The 21,883-nt window shown below is 39.1% G+C and overlaps 1 protein-coding gene across 1 annotated transcript in view; it reads right to left on the bottom strand.

Moving 5' to 3' along the window:
- The window catches only part of nop5 (nop5 ribonucleoprotein), a 109,338-nt gene extending 90,123 nt beyond the window's left edge, over nucleotides 1-19,215 (bottom strand). Inside the window, exons 1-2 of the mRNA XM_067147935.2 lie at nucleotides 19,099-19,215; nucleotides 8,489-8,565 (exon numbers count right to left, since the gene is read on the bottom strand). Of these exons, the coding sequence (XP_067004036.2) occupies nucleotides 8,489-8,565; nucleotides 19,099-19,143 (122 nt within the window). The 5' untranslated portion in view covers nucleotides 19,144-19,215. The remainder of the gene's footprint in view (nucleotides 1-8,488; nucleotides 8,566-19,098) is intronic.
- Between the last annotated feature and the right edge of the window lie 2,668 nt (nucleotides 19,216-21,883).

Raw genomic sequence — 21,883 nt, forward strand, 5'->3', positions numbered from 1 at the left:
AGCCACAGATCTGTTCAGCAGATGTTTAAAAACCTGAGTGGATTTGCATACTGCATTGAAGTTGCTCAGCGTCTAACAGAAAGGGACGAAGGAGCCCGATTACAGTATTACAGCTGAGTGTTGTCCATGACATATGAGGATCCAGATTTCTTCTGCAACATATGGTTATCAAATGAAAGCCATATTTATCTTGATGGCTACATCAACTAACAAACTATTCGATTTTAGGGTTTGGAAGGCCTAATGTTATATAGAAACCACTACACAGCATGTGAATTACAATTTGGTGGAGTGTGTCTGGTCAAGGAATAATGGACTCTTTTATTTTGTCAAAAATGCTGCACAAAATCCAAAAACAGTGAACCAGATTGTCTACAGAGACCTCATTACTAAACCATTCATAGTGGAATGTCCACTGTTTTTGTAGTGTGAGAAAGTTACCCCCCTATCCCAACATCAATGGATGCAAGATGGACCTACAGACCACAGTACACGGGAGTCACTGATCCTTCAGGAATGATACTTTGGGGATCTCCTAATTTTTCGCACAACTCCATTCCCATACCTTTCCCGCTCCCCAGATCTCTCGGCCTCAGATGCCTACATAAGGAGCGTATTGAAATAATAAATTTTTTAGACAGATGATCCACCAAAAATATGAATGAATTATGCGAGAAGACAGCTTATTTTCTTTTTGCATCATTACAGCAAAGATTTTTCAACAAACTATTCAATAATCATTAGAAATGCGATGGTACACAGGTTGAACACGCACTGTGCCAATGCAATTAAATAACATTCCAGTGTTGTTTGTTTTGTTGTACACAGTATATAGAGACTAGTAAAATATTTATATCATATAGTATCTCAGAGAAGTCCACCTTTTTTCAATACTAAGCAATGTAATCACTTATCAAAATACAATACAATTATGTTAAGTAGGAAAGGTTTGGTCCCTTAAGATGACACTCCGGAGATAAAAATCGATATTTTGGTCATTTCGGCAAAAAAAATTTTATGACTGAAAATGAAAGGATTGAGTTTCTTCTTTCTTGTCACAAAGTTATTTTGTTGAATTCAAACAATTTATCACTTTAATAATGCTTTGTTTGCCAGTCTGCTCACAGCAGAAATGGGTGTGGCATCTGCTGCACTGCTTTGCTAGGCAATGTCAATGTCATGTTTCCATTCAATCAAATATGCCTGTCCTTTGCAATTACACATCCATGGGATGAGCTAACAGCCCCCACCCGGACTCCTGATATATCTATACAGACTCAAGCTGTAAGATCTACCATATTTCTGAATGAATTTATAAAGCCTGTTACAGAATAATATTTCAATACTCGAATGTCATTGAGCAATATTTTATGCTTGTATTGGCATTCCTGATGGTACTACAATAGTGCCGACAACTATAAGTTTGTTAATTCTTGTATGTTTAATCTTTTTTGTGGGTTCTGTGGTGGTAGCCAGTCTGTTTATTTTTGTGAAGTCTGTGCACAAGTAACGTCTTGTAGTTGCGAATCAGATACTGTTATTATTGAAAGACAGTGTGCTAGTAATAATTGACAGCTTGTATCCAAGGGAATAAACAATATGCGTAAACATAAATCAGCCTTACCTAAGCGACGAATTGCTGAACTTTTGATAGGAAAGAGAAGGGGATTAGCTATTACCGAACAGGAGTCTCCATTGAAGAAATCAGGGACAAAAGGTCAAGAAATGTCATCGGAATCAGATTGTTCTCATCAGGAAAGTGTTGCATCAACTTCAAGCCATGTGTCCTGCACCTAAAGCTAACAATCATGACATGACAAAAACTACAATCCTCATAACTTCGACTCAGGAAAATTTGCATTGTGAAAAACAAAATGCAGGTGAATCATTTTCCGTTCTTTAGAGAAGAAGAGACAAGCTTCCAGAGTTACCAGTATTCGTACGGAAGCTGCTAAAAAGGAGAGGAAGGAAAAAAATACAGTTCTGGTAACTTTTAGGTAATGAATCAAGAAGAAAACGTCACCTGAACTTTGCTTTAATTTTCCCACCAAATGTAATTTTTATATTTAAATCCAATTTTTCTCCCATAATATTCAGTCAATTGTAACAAAATTTGTATGGTATATGTATCACAGCTATATTAAGAAACCTGCATATGGAATTTTTGATTGCAGAATTTTTTCATGTAGTAGAGATTTTTAAGTCCAAAATTTTAGAACGTAAAAATTACACAAACTTTAGTACGATATATCTCCTTATATAAATAGGGAACATGCATAATTTTCAAAGATTTCTACCATTAAAAAAATATTTAACAGTGCCTTTCCGCAAGGCGAGTGAAACGGCATCTGACGTAAGCGGCGTGCTGTGACGTCATGATCCAGTACCGCATGCAGCTCTACCAGTCATTGTGCATCAGCCGTTGCTAAAAGCCGATTGTTTATTATTCATGATCGCGAATAACTTCGAAATGACAGAAGAAAGGTTCAAAACAGCACAGTCAGACAATCTACCATGTGTAGATGTCATCATTCTTGAAAAATAGTGACTTTTGTGGCCGCAGATTCGCGGATAAAAAGCAAGTTTGTAAGTGGCGTCTTTTATATACATGCAATGTACTGTAACCCATAGTATTAGGATAACAATGAACCTGGATAGATATCACATCACTTTCAACATTTCCTTCTAGACTGATTCTCATATTAAAGAATAACATATTTTCGGGCTTTCAGCATTAGTAAAGTAAGAAATCGGATTTCAGCACTAACATAAACATATAGGTAGCATTATAGTACTAGTCCGCCTCTGTGGTGTAGTGGTTAATGTGTGCCACTCCCGGAGGCCCGGTTTCGATTCCCGGCTCTGCCATGAAAGTTGAAAACAAATAGTACAACGGCTGGAACGGCGTCTACTCAGCCTCAGGAGGTCAACTGAATAGAGGGGTTTCGAATCCCACCTCAGCCATCCTCGAAGTGGTTTTTCCCACTTCTCCTCCAGGCACCTAAGGCCACGGCCGTTTCCTAACCTCTTCCTTGTCTATCCTCCCATCCTCCAACAAGGCCCCTGTTGAGCATAGCATGTGAGGCCGCCTGGGCGAGGTAATGACCCTCCTCACCAGCTGCATCACCATACTCAAAGTCTCACGTTCCAGGACATTGCCCTTGAAGCGGTAGCGGTGAAATCTCTCGCGGAGTCTGAGAGAAAACCAACCCTGAATGATAAACTGATTAAGAAAGAAATAAAGAAAGATCATAGTACTACAGGGCTATAATCTATCATTCCCCAAAAAATATATATTTGTGGTTGAGATAACTGGCCTACCCACTTCTGAGGCCCATGAAAGAGAAACATTAAATATCTTTGTGGAGGGAAAAAGTTAAACATGATAAAGATAGATATGACTTCATCTAGTTTTCACAAGTTGGGCTGAGTGGTTCAGACGGTTGAGGTGCTGGCCTTCTGACCCCAACTTGGCAGGTTCGAACCTGATTCAGTCCGGTGGTAGTTGAAGGTGCTCAAATACGTCAGCCTCGTGTCGGTAGATTTACTGACACGTAAAAGAACTCCTGCAGGACTAAATTCCTGCACAACGGCGTCTCCGAAAACCGTAGAAGTAGTTAGCGGGGCGTAAAGCCAATACCATTAATTACATTTGGCTTTTAACAAGCTGAGCATATCAGGCAAGAAAAGTGTCCTGGTGACATTTTAGTCGTTCAATGCAGGAATGTCTTTTGGTGCTGTGAATTTTACTTTTTTTTTTTTGCTTTGTCACACCGTCACATATAGGTCTTATGGCGACGATGGGACAGGAAAGGCCTAGAAATGGGAACGAAGCGGCCGTGGCCTTACGTACAGCCTCAGCATTTGCCTGGTGTGAAAATGGGAAACCACGGAAAACCATCTTCAGGGCTGCCGGCAGTGGGGTTCGATACCCACTATCTCCCGGATGCGAGCTCACAGCTGCGCGCTCCTAACCGCACAGCCAACTCGCCCGGTATTTTTACCCTTCAGTTTATTGACTTGGCTTGTATAACCTAAAACTTAGGCTAAGTTGGATAATATTTTAAACACCAACATCACTATTTTCACCTGTGTGGAATTATGTTATTTATTTCATTAATATAATGATAATTATTAATAACTGAACATTGTTAACTTATAAGACCCCAACAGACAAGCATTGTTTTTGTGTAGAGTTATACATTTGTTAAATTCACGTTGTTTCCTTTCATGATGTACACGCCTATTCTTTGTTATATTATAGAGTATTTAGCTATAGCCTAAATTTCTTTACAAAATTTTTTTTTGCTAGTTGCTTTCCGTCGCACCGACACAGATAGGTCTTATGGCGACGATGGAATAGGAAAGGGCTAGGAGGGGGAAGGAATCGGCCGTGACCTTAATTAAGGTACAGCCCCAGCATTTGCCTGGTGTGAAAATGGGAAACCACGGAAAACCATTTTCAGGGCTGCCGACAGTGGGGTTCGAACCTACTATCTCCCGAATACTGGATACTGGCCGCACTGAAGCGACTGCAGCTATCGAGCTCGGTCTCTTTACAAATTAAGCTCTTCAATAAAGACATAAATAACTGTCGCATGCCAAGATAAATTGGTAGATTTAGAGCTGTCAAAATGGTTCATAACCCCTTTGATTTATTATCTTGACATGGATCACCCAAAACATAGGTTAGGTTTGGAAAATACTTTAATAATCAGCATTAATTAATGCACTGTTTATTACTTTCATATTCCAAGATGTAATTGAAGCATTTAAATAAACCATTATACATTGAAATTTAAAGTTTTACCACTAGAACAGCTGACATGGAAAAGTGATTGTAAATTCAAACAAATTCATCTTACGTTAAAATCTTCAAAAAAATAAACTGTAGACTTTTCCGATACATCACCAACATTTCTCCGGCTCGACAAAATCCGTTTCTCCCTAGTTTTGTCTTTTCGGAACATTTATAAACAATTTGTTTGGGATGGTATGCTATTGCACATCGGAACTCTACACCATTTCCAAGTTTTTTGCCTCACTGTCTGCACAGGATTCATTTTAAGTCTAAAATATACCACTCAGATTATTATCCAATGTATAGACCTTGAATTTAACCATACCGGACACTAACATAAACGCGAAGTGTATCCTGCTTCTCACAGCACACTATGTGTTATTTCGTCTGCTAATTCGGTCAACCTGTACGATGACGCTAGACCAATGAGATCGCGTACTTGCGTCACGTGACAGTTCCGTACATTGATTTAGATTTTTATCATGTTTGGAGTTATTATTTGTACATTCTGATCACATTTTTGAATTCTGCATGAAATTTTGAATCAGATTAGCATATTTTTAATTAAAACCCCCGATCATGCATGTTCCCAATTATGTACAGAAAAATAGATGCCAGTGCTCTTAAAAGAACTACAGTATTATCTACCTAATTACAAATTTACATTAACATGTTAAACTGCATGAAAAAATAGAATTAAAAATGTCAAAGAAAAATTCAATTTTTTTTGAAAAACTATTAATTGAATGTGAATGAAATGTTCATGTTATCTCTACTTTTATGCAGGTGACATTCCCACAAAGTTTCGTGAAAATCCATGCATGAAGTAAAAATATATTTTTATCTCTGGAGTGTCATCTTAATCTGGGACATCTTTAGTTACTTATAAAGTCAGAAAAAATTACAAATTACAGTACAAAAACATAGACAGATCGACGTATTTTGCCACAAGGGCGAAAATAGACCAATTTTACATCAAATCAGCTTCATGGTCCGTATCGCACTTGAACAGATTCACAACTAAGTATTTTTTATTTTTCACCTTGTCAATACACTAAATTGCTTAAGGCAACTTATCGGTTAAAAGTGGTACATGTTTTGTATATTATTAACATCTTCAGCCACATAACACTGATTAGATGAAAAATTCATGTAATGACAAAGTATCAATGCTTTAGAGGAAGTGTCCTTAAAAAATTAATAATAAGAAGAACGTGCATGAAAGATACAAACTGCGTTTAGATTATGTCAGAACACCTACAAATCTAAGTCACTCTCCTACCAGGCCAAATTCAAGCACTACAGCATGATAGTCAAATCTGAATGTTTATACGCAGCTGAGACAATAGCCACGAAGAGACTCTCAGATTTGGAAAAGAAAGAAAGGAGGTTCCTTAGAAAGATTCTTGGACCCATAAAATCATCAGACAAGTTTATGTTTCGCATGAGACCAAACCGAGAACTATACCAACAATTTGAAAACACCACCACCACGATGAAAAAGAGGAGATTGACGTTCTACGGACATATTAAAAGGATGGGATCGGAGAGACTCGCCAACAGGATCCTCACCTTCCGGGAGAACAGGAAGACACAAGTTCCACGGGTAAAAGAAGTCCACCGAGATTTAGAAAAATGTGGGATCACGGCAGAAGATATAACAAGCAGAAAAATCTTCAGGCAGAGAGTTGCAGAGTTGAAGGACCTAGCTGATGAGAAAACAAGGAAGAATAGAGTATCCTAGGCAGTAGAACGAGCACGAGCAAGCCAACAGATGAAGGAATACTGGCGAAAGAGGAAGGAGAAAGAACTTGAGAAAGCAATGGAAGCTGCGTAATCGCAGCCCATAGATGGTTGAAACGAAAATAATAATAATAATAACAATAATAATAATAATAATAATAATATACAAAACATGTACAACTTTTAACCAATAAGTTGCTTCCAGCAATTGAGTGTATCGACAAGGAGGAAAATAAAAAATAGTTGTGAATACCAATTTTTGCAATTTTCACTTTATGCAATTACTAATATCGATAGGTTGAAATACACCTTCTGCCACAAGGGGAAACATCTAGTGTTGGAAATAATGGGTAGAAAGAAACTAGTTTTAGAAGTTGTAAGGGCGAAAACTACTTGACTTTTTACTTCTCATTACTATGCCTTTGTCACTATTATCTTCCTTACCCCAAGGTTCCTTTAAGCTCAAGCTTCTCCCTTTAGCCAAGGCACCTTTTATTTCTGATTCCTCTCTCAAACTGTTATTTTCACTTAGTTCATGACCACTTGCCATTTCTTGTGTGTGTCCCCCCAACCCCCCACCCCAACCATCTCTTCCTGTATCCTCATTTCATTTCTCGCACAGGCCTCCATCGTCCATTCATTTTCTGCTTCCCTGAGTCCTAAAACCGCTTCCAAGATGTCACTTCTGCTCGGTGCTCCTCCCTTACTATTACGCACGTCCTCACTTGCCCTACTGATTTCTTCTTGCTTCAAACTCTCTTCCAATGCCTTCAGTTTCGTCACTGTCCAACTTCGAGTCCAATTCCCATTGCTCACCACCAGTATCTGTCCCCTAATATACGCCCTCAACCCTTGCAGCCTTGTTCTAACTAAATGTTTCTTCAAAATTTTGGAATTCTTATCCCCCTCTCTTCCCAAATCCCTCTTAATCTCGATTTTCTCACTCTGCAGACTGCCGGCGTTCCTTGTCACTATGTCCACCATCAACGAAGATATCAACGACACTTTTATGGGTCTGCGCCCTCTCACCTTACCTACCCTCACAGCATTAACTATACTGACCTCACTGAAGTTAATTTTCATTTTATTTTGAATGTCATCTACCACTTTATAAATAATGTCCACTTTAGCTTCTCCCTTTTCTTCCTCCACACGGTAAATAAATATGGATTTCTTCCTACGATCCTGACTGCTATCTGCAATTTCTTTCTTCAGATTTACCACTTCCTCTTCCATATTTCTTATTTTCTCTCTTAGTGACACAATTTCTCTCTCAGTGTTTTCCATTTCTGCCTTTTATGTATTCTTGAATCCACTGTCTCGTCTTTGTGAGCTCCTTAACTTGCTCCTGTAACATCTTTTTCAACTGTTCAAATGGGCAGAGCTCCTCCACTACCACCTTCCTTATAACTTCTATGTCTTCCAGCTCATGTTGCCACTAATCTGTGGGCCTGGATTTACTTCCACAACCCCAATACCCAGCAGCACGGTAACCTCCCCCTTCACTCCCATCTGTACTTTCCCTTCCTTTCTATTGGTAGTTCTCTTCTTCTTTCTTCCCTGCCATCTCCCGGTATTGCTGTATACCGATCATCTTCCTCGTCACACTCCACTTCTTGACCCGTCCACATCCCCCCCTCTTACTCCACTCCACCGGCACACACCACACGACACGTCCGTTCCCTTTGCTTGCTTAAGCTAGACTGCAAACCATACCTATTCCTAGCAATCATCCCACCATGAGTTTTCTCTATTCTAATAATTTGGTTACAATAGCGATACTAGGATTCATCATGATCTGTATCGGGTCAAACCGCCAACTATTCTAACAGCTTCCATAACAGTGGGTCTACCAAAAGAAGCCCTTTTAAAACAGACAAAAATAGCTCATGAAATTAGGTGAACTCAAATTCAGAGACAAATAAATATTTTAATCCAACTTACACTCTACTGGCAGCTTCTGGCGTCTCGAAGTCATGGTACAAATTTTCAGTATGGGCTAACTTATTGTCATCCAGCAGCTGCAAAGAAACATATTCTCATAGATAACAAATTTCATTTAGGCCTATTTATTTCCAGGTGGAAGCAAATAACATATTACAATTAAAGTATTGAGCAATGTATAAAATAAATAATTCTCCTCACTTTCTCCCCAAGCTCTTACATAACTAACTGTTTCACTGTATCATTTGATTCTTCAAAATTCCCCTTTATTTATTAAAAAAAATTTTAATCACCGTCATTCAACAAAATTACATAATACATGGTATATAAACTGGTTTACCCTAAAGCATAAATTTAAATAACCAAGATGTATGAAAACTAGCCACTTTTCTATTGGTAATCAGTACATGTAATGAAAATGAAACAAACAAGTCTATAATAAGTCACCAAAAAGAAGGAAACTAACGAGGATAACACACACCCAAAGATAATCACTGGCTACCAAAGCACAACAAAAAAGTAAAAACAGGAAACATATGGTACAAAAAATGTGCAGATAATTACAAATGTATTTTGATTTTAACAGTCCACACAGAAACTCAACCAGTTCAGCCAGGATCATCCTGCTACAGTAATGGAGTAAACCATGCAGCCAGCGACTCAACATCGAGTGTTGGGCAGCAGGAAACAACCTGACAATCCAAAGGAGCTAACACCTTCAGGAAGAAGAGCTCGTCTCAAAGGGCAGTAGATCCCTAGTGGAAGAAATGCTACTGAATCCAGTCAGGTAGAATCTGAACTCCAGCTTAGGGTCAGTTACCAACAGTGTCTGTTCCCTATGTTAATAGTGACTGATTTAAAATTCAATGAGAAATGAAGCAACATATAGATTGGAGCACTTCTTCATCGCATCCAATGAAAATGGTTCCAAATGTATTCATACAAGTTCAAGAGCTTGGGAGTTCCCTGTATGTGACGCGCGTCATTGTTGTCTGAACAATGTGACAAATGTACAAGGGCTACCTGCTCGAGGACGAAGAGGGCAAATGAAACAAGTCCCTAGTCTACGACCAGTCACTATTAACACAGGAACGCTCACCATTAGAAACAGTGAGTGAGCTGACACCTTAAAGAACTGTGTCGTGTTGATATCGCCTGTGTCCAAGAAACAAGATGGACAGTCACAAAATCAAAAGAGACTGGCGAAGGCTTTGAGCATGTAGCATGTACCCGCGGCTCTGCCCGCGTTTATTAATTTAACTGTTTTATATAATTAAAAAATATTTTTTCCTTATAGAGCTTCCGGTTGAACTATATAGTATCCTTCCAAACAGAGGTAAGATATATAGTGCGTTTGCCTTTCCAACTCTTGAACAAACCACATACAGTTGACAATGAGAGAAGAAGCCATTTCGAAGATGGAGTCCTACAACTTTAAGAGATTGTTCTTGTGCCTTGTTGATGTTCATAGCGAAACTGAAACAAACAGGGAACTGCAGACATCTAAACTTAAACTGTATATCCGAAGAAATTATTCGAATCCGAGGAATGAATATTACTTCGCTTGCAGCATGCCCAATCATAAGAATGGCTTCAATAATATTAGTCATCAGTTTCGGAGTCGTGTTCATTGCATTGCAGAGGGCAGGATTCTTATTCTTAAGAAGGATAATCGGTGCCACAATCGTCCGCTCTAAGATGTTCGAGGTTACTCCAGGTGACTCCAAGTCTTTCAAAAGCTCTGCCATGTAGTTAATAGTTGCAACTTTGTAGAACATCAGGTAATTCTTGTAAAAGTTACTTGTTGATGACGTTGCCAGCTTCACTTCTTGGAGCAAGAATTCCTCTTTGACATAGCCATGCGTAATTGGTGAAATGCTGTGGCCACGAATGTTAAAAATTTCAGATCTGTGTGTGTTTATTATTAGCTAATCTTCTTTACTATAGCTTATGTTTTGTCTAAATGAAATAATAAAACATGAGATTGAGTTAGATGAAAGAAAACATGGTAACCGGATAATTCTTGTGAGTGTTGCTTATTGATGACGTTGACAGCTTCATGTCTTGATGCAAAAATTTATCTTAGACACAGCAATGTGTCTTAGGTGAAAACCTGTGCCCACCTATTACAAACATTTCAGATCTTTGCTTGCCGTAGATTTGGCAGGGCATCACACACATGCACACAAGACAGACAGACATCATGGCTTCCTATTCCACGGACTTAAAATGGCATCTTGACTGATATATGTATTATTCCTTGTTTATTCTTATCGTCTATCTTGTGTCCTATATATTTCCTCAACATGTATACATGTCCAACCCTTGTCCCCTTTCTCAGCACGGTTTGGGTATGAAGTGAGATGAATCTTAGTAGCGAGTTTTTACGATCGGATATCTTTCATAACGTCAACGTAATCAGATGAGTTACATACATAGACCTATATACATACATTATCATTATAGACTGTTATGCCTTTCAGCGTTTACTCTGTAAGCCTCTGTGAATTTACTAAACGTTGCCACAATCCTCTATTTGCAACTACTGATGTGGCCTCTTTCAGTTCTATACCTCTTATCCTTAAATCATTAGAAACTGAGTCTAACCAGTCATCGTCTTGGTCTTCCTCTACTTCTCTTACCCTCCATAACAGAGCCCATTATTCTCCTAGGTAACCTATCCTCCTCCATTCGCCTCACATGACCCCACTACCGAAGTCGGTTTATGCGTACAGCTTCATCCATCGAGTTCATTCCTAAATTAGCCTTTATCTCCTCATTCCAAGTACCCTCCTGCCATTGTTCCCACCTGGTAACTTATGAATAAGATATCCTGAGTCCACCCAGCTTTCACTCCCATAAAGCAAAGTTGGTCTGAAAACAGACGATGTACAGATAGTTTGGTATGGGAGCTGACTACCTTCTTACAGAATACTATTGATCGCAACTGCGAGCTCACTGCATTAGCTTTACTACACCTTGATTCAATCTCACTTACTATATTACCATCCTAGGAGAACACACAACCTAAATACTTGAAATTATTGACCTGTTCTAGCTTTGTATCACCAATCTGACATTCAATTCTGTTCAGTATCTTACCTACTGACATAAATTTAGTCTTCGAAAGGCTAATTTTCATACCATACTCATTGCACCCATTTTCATGTTCCAAGATATTAGACTGCAGGCTTTCAGCACAATCTGCCATTAAGACCAAGTCGTCAGAATAGGCCAGACTGCTTATTACATTTCCACCTAACTGAATCCCTCCCTGCCATTTTATACCTTTCAGCAGATGATCCATGTAAACTACGAACAGCAAAGGTGAAAGATTACAGCTTTGTCTAACCCCTGTAAGTACCCTGAACCAAGAAGTCATTCTACCATCAATTCTCACTGAAGCCCAATTGTCAACATAAATGACTTTGATTGATTTTAATAATCTACCTTTAATTCCATAGTCCCCCAGTATGGCGAACATCCTTTCCCCCAGTACCCTGTCATATACTTTCTCTAGATCTACGAAACATAAAACACAACTGCCTATTCCTCTTGAAGCATTTTTCAATTACCTGGTGCATACTGAAACTCTGATCCTGACAGCCCCTCTGTGGTCTGAAACCACACTGGTTTTCATCCAACTTCCTCTCAACTACAGATCGCACCCTCCCTTCCATGATGCCAGTGAATACTTTGCCTGCTATACTAAATCAGTGAGATACCTCGATAGTTGTTGCAATCCTTCCTGTTCCCTTGCTCATAGATAGGTGCAATTACTGCTTTTCTCCAATCTGAAGGTACCTTACCATCACTCCATGTTAATCTTACTGCTCTATGAAGCCATTTAGTCCCTGCCTTGCCACTATACTTCACCATTTCAGGTCTAATTTCATCTCTTCCTGCTGCTTTATGACAATGGAGTTTATTTACCATCCTTTCCACTTCCTCAAGCATAATTTCACCAATATCATTTTCCTCCTCCCCATGAGCTTGGTTGTTCGCACCACCAGGAAGACTTCCTTTTACATTGAGAAGACGTTCAAAATATTCCCTGCACCTAGCCTTTCCAGGTTATTACCAAAATCTTCCCACGACTTCTTCTTGGATTCAGCAACTATTTGTTTTGCTCTGTTTCTTTCATCTACGTACAAATCCCTGTCTGCCCCAGCCCTTGTTTGGAGCCATTTCTGATAAGCCTTCTTTTTATGTTTACAAGCTGCTCTCACTTCATCATTCCACCAAGATGTTTGCCTTTTCCCATCTTTACACACAGTTGTTCCTAGGCATTCCCTTGCTGTTTCTACAACAGCATCCCTGTATGCCACGCATTCTCCTTCTATATCCTGAACTTGCTTACTGTCTACTGTTCGAAACTTCTCACTAAACATATCCATGTACTTCTGTCTAATTTCCTCGTCCTGGAGATTTTCTACCCTTCTTCATTTGCAGACAGATTTCACTTTCTCTACCCTAGGCCTAGAGATACTTAGTTCATTACAGATCAGGTAGTGGTCTGTATCATCGAAAAATCCCCAGAAAACTTGTACATTCCTAACAGATTTCCTGAATTCGAAGTCGGTTAACATGTAGTCTATTATGGATCTGGTACCCCTAGCCTCCCATGTGTAGCGGTGAATAGCCTTATGCTTGAAGAATGTATTCGTAACTGCTAAACCCATCCTAGCACAGAAGTCCAGCAAACGCTTCCCATTCCCATTAGCTTCCATATCATCCCCACATTTACCTTTTTTGCTATTTTGCTTTACGTCGCACCGACACAGATATGTCTTATGGCGATGATGGGATAGGAATTGGAAGGAAGCGGCCGTGGCCTTAATTAAGGTACAGCCCCGGCATTTGCCTGGTATAAAAATAGGAAACCATGGAAAACCATCTTCAGGGCTGCCGACAGTGGGGCCCGAACCCACTATCTCCCGATTACTGGATACTGGCCGTACTTAAGCGACTGCAGCTATCGAGCTCAGTCCCACATTTACCAATCACCCTTTCGTTCTATTTCCAACTCTGGCACTGAAATTGCCCATTAGGACTATTCTATCCTTGCTGTTGACCCTGACCACGATGTCACTCAATGCTTCATAAAACTAGTCAACTTCATCCTCATCTGCACCCTCACATGGTGTATACACTGAGACAATTCTCGTCCTAATTCCTCTAACTGCCAAATCTACCCATATCATTCGCTCATGATGTGCCTAACAGAAACTACGTTGCGTGCAATGGTATTCCTGATAAACAGCCTTACCCCATACTCTGCCCTTCCCTTTCTAACACCCGTCAAGTACACTTTATAATCTCCTACCTCTTCCTCGTTATCTCCCCTTACCCGAATATCACTTACTCCTAGCACATCCAGATGCATCCTCTTTGCTGACTCTACCAGTTCTACCTTCTTTCTTCCATAAGCCCCATTAATATTGATAGCTCCCCATCGAATTCCATTTCGTTCGCCAAATTGTTTCCAAGGAGTCCCCCGCCTGTCAAATGGGAGTGGGACTCCATTACTCCCACAGGTCCGAGGCTTGCTTAAAATGTTCTGAGCTCTGTAAACTCATGAAGCAGGATGCTACCCTACTTACACATAGTCCAAGTAAGGATCTCTCCTCTAACGGATTATGGACCACCGGTGGATTGTATAGTCCTAGCCGCCTGAGCACGAGAATGGCCATGACTCAGAATATGTCCCGAGATGCCCACTCCCATTCCATAGAAACTGGTATCCCGACTCTCAGGACCCCTTACTAGGCCACTCAGCCGTTGCCCATAGTTCACGAACTAGGACGTGACTACAGTAACCCACACCATGAATCAGATGAATTAATGAGATAAAATGAATAACATGATATATGATAGTAAGAATAAAGAGGATGAAACCCGGCGCCGGCATATAGCCCACTCCTCTCGAATAGGTCAAGACTTTACGTCGCCATCCAACGGACGAATCACCATCAACAGCATCATATGCCCTCATACCATATAAGACCAACAACGGCTTCCTACGCCAAGGACGTAAAATGGCTCCTTGAATTGTGTTCTCTACCTACCTTATGTACGTTGCTTAGTGACAGTGACTCTATGCATACAATCTTGGTGACAGCACGTTGGATTGTCATATCCCAATACATGTATTCCGATGGGTTTTTGTTCATAACTCACCAACGAATGCGAAAATAAAAATTCCAACTTCGAGGTGCATTCAGACCCCTTCCATCTACCTATGTTCGAAATTTCAGATCTGTGAGTGCTGTAGATTTTGCTGGGTATCGCGCACAGACAGACAAACACTTCCTTTTATTATTATAGGTGGACTAGCATGTACTCACGGCTTAACCTGTGTTTATTCATTCAACAGCTACATGTTTCTTAAACCATTTACTTAAAAGCAAAATAAAAATATTTATTAACACACATCGTTTTAAGATAAATTGCAGTAATTACATTAATTTTAAAAATATTGTTAAGATGTACTAGAATGGTGGATGGTACAAATAATATTAAAACAATATAACAGAACTTCCAGATAAACTATATTAATTGTTCTTCCATTTGGAGCTAAAATGTAGTGTGTTTGCCTTTCCAACTGTTGAACAACCCAGTTACAGTTGAGCATGAGAGAAGCACCGTTTCCGAAGATCGAGTCCTATGACTTTAAGCAATTGCCCTTGTGCCTCAAACAAACGGGGGGGGGGAGGACTGCAGATGTCTAAATAGAAACTCTATATCCAAACGGATTATTTGAATCTGAGGAATGAATGCTACGCCTATGGCTTGTCCATACATGATGGTGACTTCAAAATATTAAGCATCAGTTTCTTGACTGAGAGTCATATTCCGTTGCTGAGGAAAGAAGGACTCATTATCCTAAGGAGGATAATCAGTACAACAATCGTCCGCTCAAAGATGTTTGAGGGTACTCCAGGTGACTCCAAGTTGTCGTGTAAGACAGCATCATCTGTATTACACGTTGTGTCGATAGACTTGTAAATTTGTAGGACAGCAGGTAATTTTTGTAAAAGTTGATTGTTGAAGATGCTGACAAACTTGGAGGAAGAATTGCTCTTTCACACAGCCATGTGGTATTGGTGAAATGCTGTACCCACGTATAAGAGAAATTTCAGATCTCTGCGAGCTGTAGACTTAACTGGGCACCACACACATACAAACACTTCCGGATATTACGGACTGAAGTTGGCTCCTCATGCAGGGGACCGAAATGGCTGCCTATACCATGCATTTAAAAAGGTTGCTTGATTTGTATTACCTATCTTATGTATGCTGCCTAGCGACAGTGAATCTATGTATTTCATCCTCATGAAAGTGCGCTGGATTGTCATGTCCCAATACGATGTCTGCCTGCTTATCATACACAAGTCACCAACGAAAGTGAAAATTTAAAATCCAGTTGGAGGTGCATTTAGACCTATGTTAAAAATTGAAGATCTCTGCGTGCCATAGATTTGGCAGGGCATCGCGAACACGCGTGCAGACAAACACTTCCTTTTATTATTAAAGATAGCAGAAGTTCTGCCAGGAATGGAGTTACAATAGTTGTTAACCAGAAGCTGTGCAACTCTATAACTGAAGTCAATCAAGAATTGGATTGCATTATATTAGCCAGAATTAATACAGGTACAACAACTATAAAAATCATTTCTTGCTACACCCCTGAATCTGAAAAAGATGAATTCTGGAGACAATAAATATATACATCCAAAACACCTCCTGAAGAACATCTACAGAATTTCTTACAGAAGAGCTTAATAATTATGTACAGTGTCATGAGGGGGCATGGATTTGGAAAGAGAAATGATTAACATCTGCAGGATCTTAGGGCTTTCCTGAAACAAATGAGATAGTCCTTGTCAATGCGATCTCTGAGAAGACGCATACCCAGCTCACTACCTACCTCTGTAGTGAATTCTCCACATAGATTGATCAATGGCTCATAAAAAGGCACAACCTTAATGTGGCAACCAATACTAAGGTCTACTACACAGCACCACAACACTGGCACCTTGTCCTGGGAACGTGAACTGGAAGATTAAAACGATTCCTCCTCAGACAACTGGTCAGGGAGGATAAAATCGTGGAAACTTAACAAGGAAAAGGATGCATTTGCTTCAAGACTTAATACGTTCAGTGTGAACACTGACCAGCCAGTGGAGGCCATGTGGAATGATAGAACAATTCAGATGCTATTTTTTTTTTTTTCTAGTTGTTTTACGTCGTACCGACACAGATAGGTCTTACGGCGACGATGGGACAGCAAAGCGCTAGGAGTGGGAAGGAAGCAGCCGTGGCCTTAATTAAGGTACAGCCCCAGCATTTGCCTGGTGTGAAAATGGGGAAACCACGGAAAACCATTTTCAGGGCTGCCGACAGTGGGATTCGAACCTACTATCTCCCGAATACTGGATACTGGCCACACTTAAGCGACTGCAGCTATCGAGCTCGGTGAACAATTCAGATGCACAGAGCAGCAACTTAAATCCTTGGAAAGACAAAGCTGGGAAGGCATTTCAGTGATAAACAGAAATGGTGGTGGGATGAAGAGGTTCAACTGGCAGTAAGTGCAAAGAAGCAGGCTTTTAAAAGTTGGCACCGAACAAGGGCAGAAGAGGATGAACACTAGCACAAACTGCTAAAATTGGGTAGCCTTTGTAAGGAACCACCATTAAGAATTGTATGACTTGTTGAACACACCAGGAGAAAATAAGAAAAAAAGATTTATAACATGTCATTTATAACTTGTGAAACACTTTACTGTCTAGCCAAAGATTATCAAATGTACACTGCTTGTTAGCCATTGTCACGAGTTTCAAGAAAGCATCCTAAAACTAAATAAAAAAGAATAACATAAAAATGGTTGAAAGAAATGACACCAGGGAACAATAAAAATTGTAGAATTGTGACGAACTTCTTGTAAAAAAAATACCTCAAAAAGAAATGCTACAACAGCCTGGGTTACAACAGACTAGAGCCTAAAAATATTCCCTCAAATCCATCATTGGGGAAGATACCCTGACTTTCCAGATTTTTTTATTTTTATTTTCCTGAGTAAATTTTTTCCCTGACTTTCCAGAATGTGGACACTACTGCATGCTCTACTGTTCCCTTCATCTAGTTCCTCCATGAGATTTCTGGAAGATACAACAGGAAAGTTCGATCTCCAGCCGAACCCTGAATGTTCTAGTGGCCCAACATCGAGGTATAAATATAAGGCCCCTGCTAGCGAGCTCTCGTCGTGGTGTCGGAGAGACCAGTGAGTGGGTGGGCTGGAGACGACGGAACAGAAGACTATACTGAGTGTTCGTGTATTTCTGTGGACTGAGGCTCGGCGAGCGTCAGCGAGGAAAGCCGCTGTCGCGAGTGTGGAGGTAAATGGATCTGTGCTAATGTTTGCTGTTGCATCGTCCTGCTGTTGAATACTGTTGAACCGTTTAGTTGTTCACTGCATGCGACTGAATCACTGGACTGTCTGTGGAATCGAGCCAACGAACAGTCATCGTGTGTCAAGTGGCCTGTAGCCCTGTGTTCAGATTCAGCTGTCTACACAGAGCTGCTGTATGAGGTGAGTGAAAGTAAGGATTAAGCATCTGCTGGACCACCTACTGTGACATAAGGAAGAACAATAAAAACTTCAGTATCCAGACGAACCATAGTGTTTGCCATTAAAGAAACAAGAATTTATTTCACTTCTGTCCCCCAAAATTATTTGTGCTTTTACAACTCTCAGGTAACAGTACAAAGAAACAAACGTTCACTGACATTCATCCATTTCATAACCCCCAACTACAACATCGTCTAAAAGCAGACAGCTGGGAAGATTTCTACTCCAATGCCATGATAACTCGCGAGTGAGTTCAAGGTGGATATGATCTGTGACACTTACTGACAAGGTTCTCCGTTCGTGGGTTTCATTATAAATTATGTGACATACAGCACTATCATGAACCAGGTCCGAACTGCGTCTGCAATTTAGTTCTTTACACATTATGCACATTAAATAAATAATTATTTGGTCATTTTTATGTGTCGCTATGATCTTCACAGTCACACTTCCTTAACTAAAACATCCAGTGGCTTCATCTAATAAATGAAATACTCAACACGAGTATTAGCATCTCAATATTGGAGATAACGGAACGTGGCTGTCGCGTGGGCAACACTCGCAGCCGCACAGCTGAATTCTACGTCGTTTGGCGTTAATGTCACAAGTCTCAGAAAATCGTAAGGACACTTTTTGTTTACGACTAAAAACGGCAGGCGCCAATAGGGAAAAACGGCGTTCGAAATAAAAACTTACAGTACACCAAAACAAAACAAACCATTGTGCTACACCCCTAGTCCGGATGAGCATCCCAGGGTTGAACTATATACACAGGCAAATCACCCACCAGGTTATCACTGAAGTCTCAAACATATCCAACATTTTACGCTAAAAATTATTTGAAAGAACGGAAATTAAGGAAGACACTATTTCTCCGTATTTGCGTACGAGCCACGAGGTTATGGCCAATTATACGAGGTTATAAGTTAACTCCGCTGTAATATTTCTCAATGAAATATAGCATAATTATATTTACCTTAAAAAGGGCATAGCCCGCTGCTGTTTCAAAAAGTACCAACATTTTACACAAACCACCCAGCAAAAGACTTGAACATTAATTTTGTTATTACAAACACGCGACTTTGGTTAGAAGCTTCACTTCTTCTTCTTCTTCTGCTTCTCCAACGTGAATGGTTGTTGTGGCAAGACGATTAAATCCTCTTTGCCCCTGTATCCTCTTTGCCACAGCCCTTCATATAAGAAAACATGGCGGCCGAAGTAGCCGGATTGCTGGAATTGGCTAACACGAAAATATCACATACATATTCATTTATTTAGCTTCCATAAACTGTACAATTACATATTTTGAAATATACCAACAGTATACGAGTTGTCAAGTGATTTCCTAATACTAACAATAATATATGCACAACAATGAACATTTTGAAAAAGAAGAAAAACAGAAACACCACATACCTCAATGTTAGAACAGCACATATTAATTTTTTTAAATAATATTAATAACCAATATTTACAAGACAAAATAAAAATATATTGGTGTGGTGTTAATAATGTGGACATAGTCAATGTGACATTAACATATTTTTAAGGCTATATACTAGATTACAAGTTAATAAGTAGTAGCATCATTACCAGCACTTCATCATGTATTCTTCTGTACTGTAGAAGCAGCTACTCAGCAGGAGATTTTTTAAAGCTGTGGTAAATGAACTGATGGGACTAATATTTTAATCGTATTTGGAAGCTTATTATACAATCTGATTCCAACAGAGTCTACATGTCTCAAGGCAATGGTTTTTCCCTTGTGCTCGATGAAAATATTATTTCTTGTTCGCGTCTGGTAATTGTGATTGTCAAAATTCTTTCTGAAGTGATCAATATTTTTTTCACGTGTAGAATGCATTGCATGATGTATATACATGGTACTGGGAGTATCCTTAGTCTCTTAAATAATGGTCTGCAATGACCTAACCTGTTGCGACTCAATATAATTCTGATAGCTCGTTTCTGCATTCGAAAAATAACATCAAGATTTGATTTGTAGCAGCCCCAGAGACCAATAGCATAAGTGATGACTGAATGGAAATATCCAAAATATGCTATTCTAACATATTCTTCACTACAACTATTAGACAAAATCCTTAAGGCAAAACAAACAGAACTCAGAGACTTCCCTATTTTTTTAATATGACAATCCCATCTTAATTTTTCATCTATATGGACACCTAAAAATTTTGTGGTCAAAGTATTTTCAATTGCATTTGCATTTAATATAAGGTTGTATATTTGCAGTTTTGTCATGGTAGTTAGATGCCTTGAATTCCATGTATTGGGTCTTTTTAAAGTTCAATGTTAATTTGTTTTTCCTGAACCATGATTCTAAACTAGACAGGACTGTATTTGCTGTAGTTTCTATAGATGTAGGGTCAGGATTATTAATAATTATGTTTGTATCATCAGCATACAGAACTGCTGTTTCTACTTGATTATTGTGAGGAAGATCATTCACATAGATCAAGAAAAGATCAGGCCCCAAAATACTACCCTGCGGAATACCTAAGTCTATGCTTTTTACCTGAGAGTGATATGTCTCATTATGCCCTTTACTGTTACAATGTGTAATTTCAACAAACTGGGATCGTTTATTCAGGTATGATCTAAACCAGTCATTAACAATTCCTCTAACTCCAATCTGATATAATTTGTGCAACAATATTTCATGATCAACAGTATCAAATGCTTTTGAAAGGTCAAGAAATAGTCCTATTACAGTTTCATCATTATCAAGAGCATTTACGACCAACTGTGTAAAATGTGATAAAGCAGACAAAGTACTTCTGCCAGTTCTGAAACCATGTTGTGCATTATTTAACAAGTTATATTTGATAAAAAATTTAGTAAGTCGATCTTTCATAGCACATTCAAATATTTTTGAAATAACAGTAAGTATTCATATTGGTCTGTAGTTATGTAAATCGTGTAAGTTTCCACTTTTAAAGACTGGGATAACTTTAGCTATTTTTAGGAGATTAGGAAACTGACCACTAGAAAATGATTCATTGATGAGATAAGTTAAAGGCTGTACCAGATAGGGAGCACATTTTTAATGAGTTTTGTGGGAACTTCATCTACACCTGTGGGAGTTTTGTTCTTCAAAGATTGTATGATTTTAAAAACTTCCAGTTCTGTTACTGGAGTTAACTGCATAGAGTTTTGCACAAAGGTTGGGAGTTCTGGTAATACATCTGATTTATTTGCATTTTCAAGTTTGTATGGTAGGGATAGAAAGAAATCATTTATATAATTAGCCAAATGATGAGGGTCATTCATTTGTATTCCCTTATCATTTTTATGGAAGCAACTTTATTTCCAACTGCGTGTCTGTTGGTTTCTCCCTTGATTACCTTCCATATGGTTCGTAATTTATTGCACGACTCTGTAACTTTCTTGTTATTGTGCATTATCTTAGCCACCCTAAGAACTCTTCGATAGAATGATTTGTAGTTTTTAACATACAAAAAACCTGGTCACAACTCCGTTGTGCGAATCTACTTAGTAATTTGCATTTTTCACTTGAAATCCGTATACCCTTAGTGATCCATGGCTTTTTTGAAGATTCATTAATTACTGCAAGTTTTTTTTTGGAAAATGTAATTCAAATTCCGTTAAAAAATGCTTAAAAAGGTTCTATACTTTTGGTCAATGCTATGACGGAATGTTATTGGAGTCCAGGTCTGAAGTTTAAGGCTTCCAATGAAACTGCCACATGCAGCTGCAGAAAAAAAACGAGTTAATTGTGC

The sequence above is a fragment of the Anabrus simplex genome, chromosome 5 (genome assembly GCF_040414725.1).
Source record: "Anabrus simplex isolate iqAnaSimp1 chromosome 5, ASM4041472v1, whole genome shotgun sequence".
Taxonomy (NCBI): Eukaryota; Metazoa; Arthropoda; class Insecta; order Orthoptera; family Tettigoniidae; genus Anabrus; species Anabrus simplex.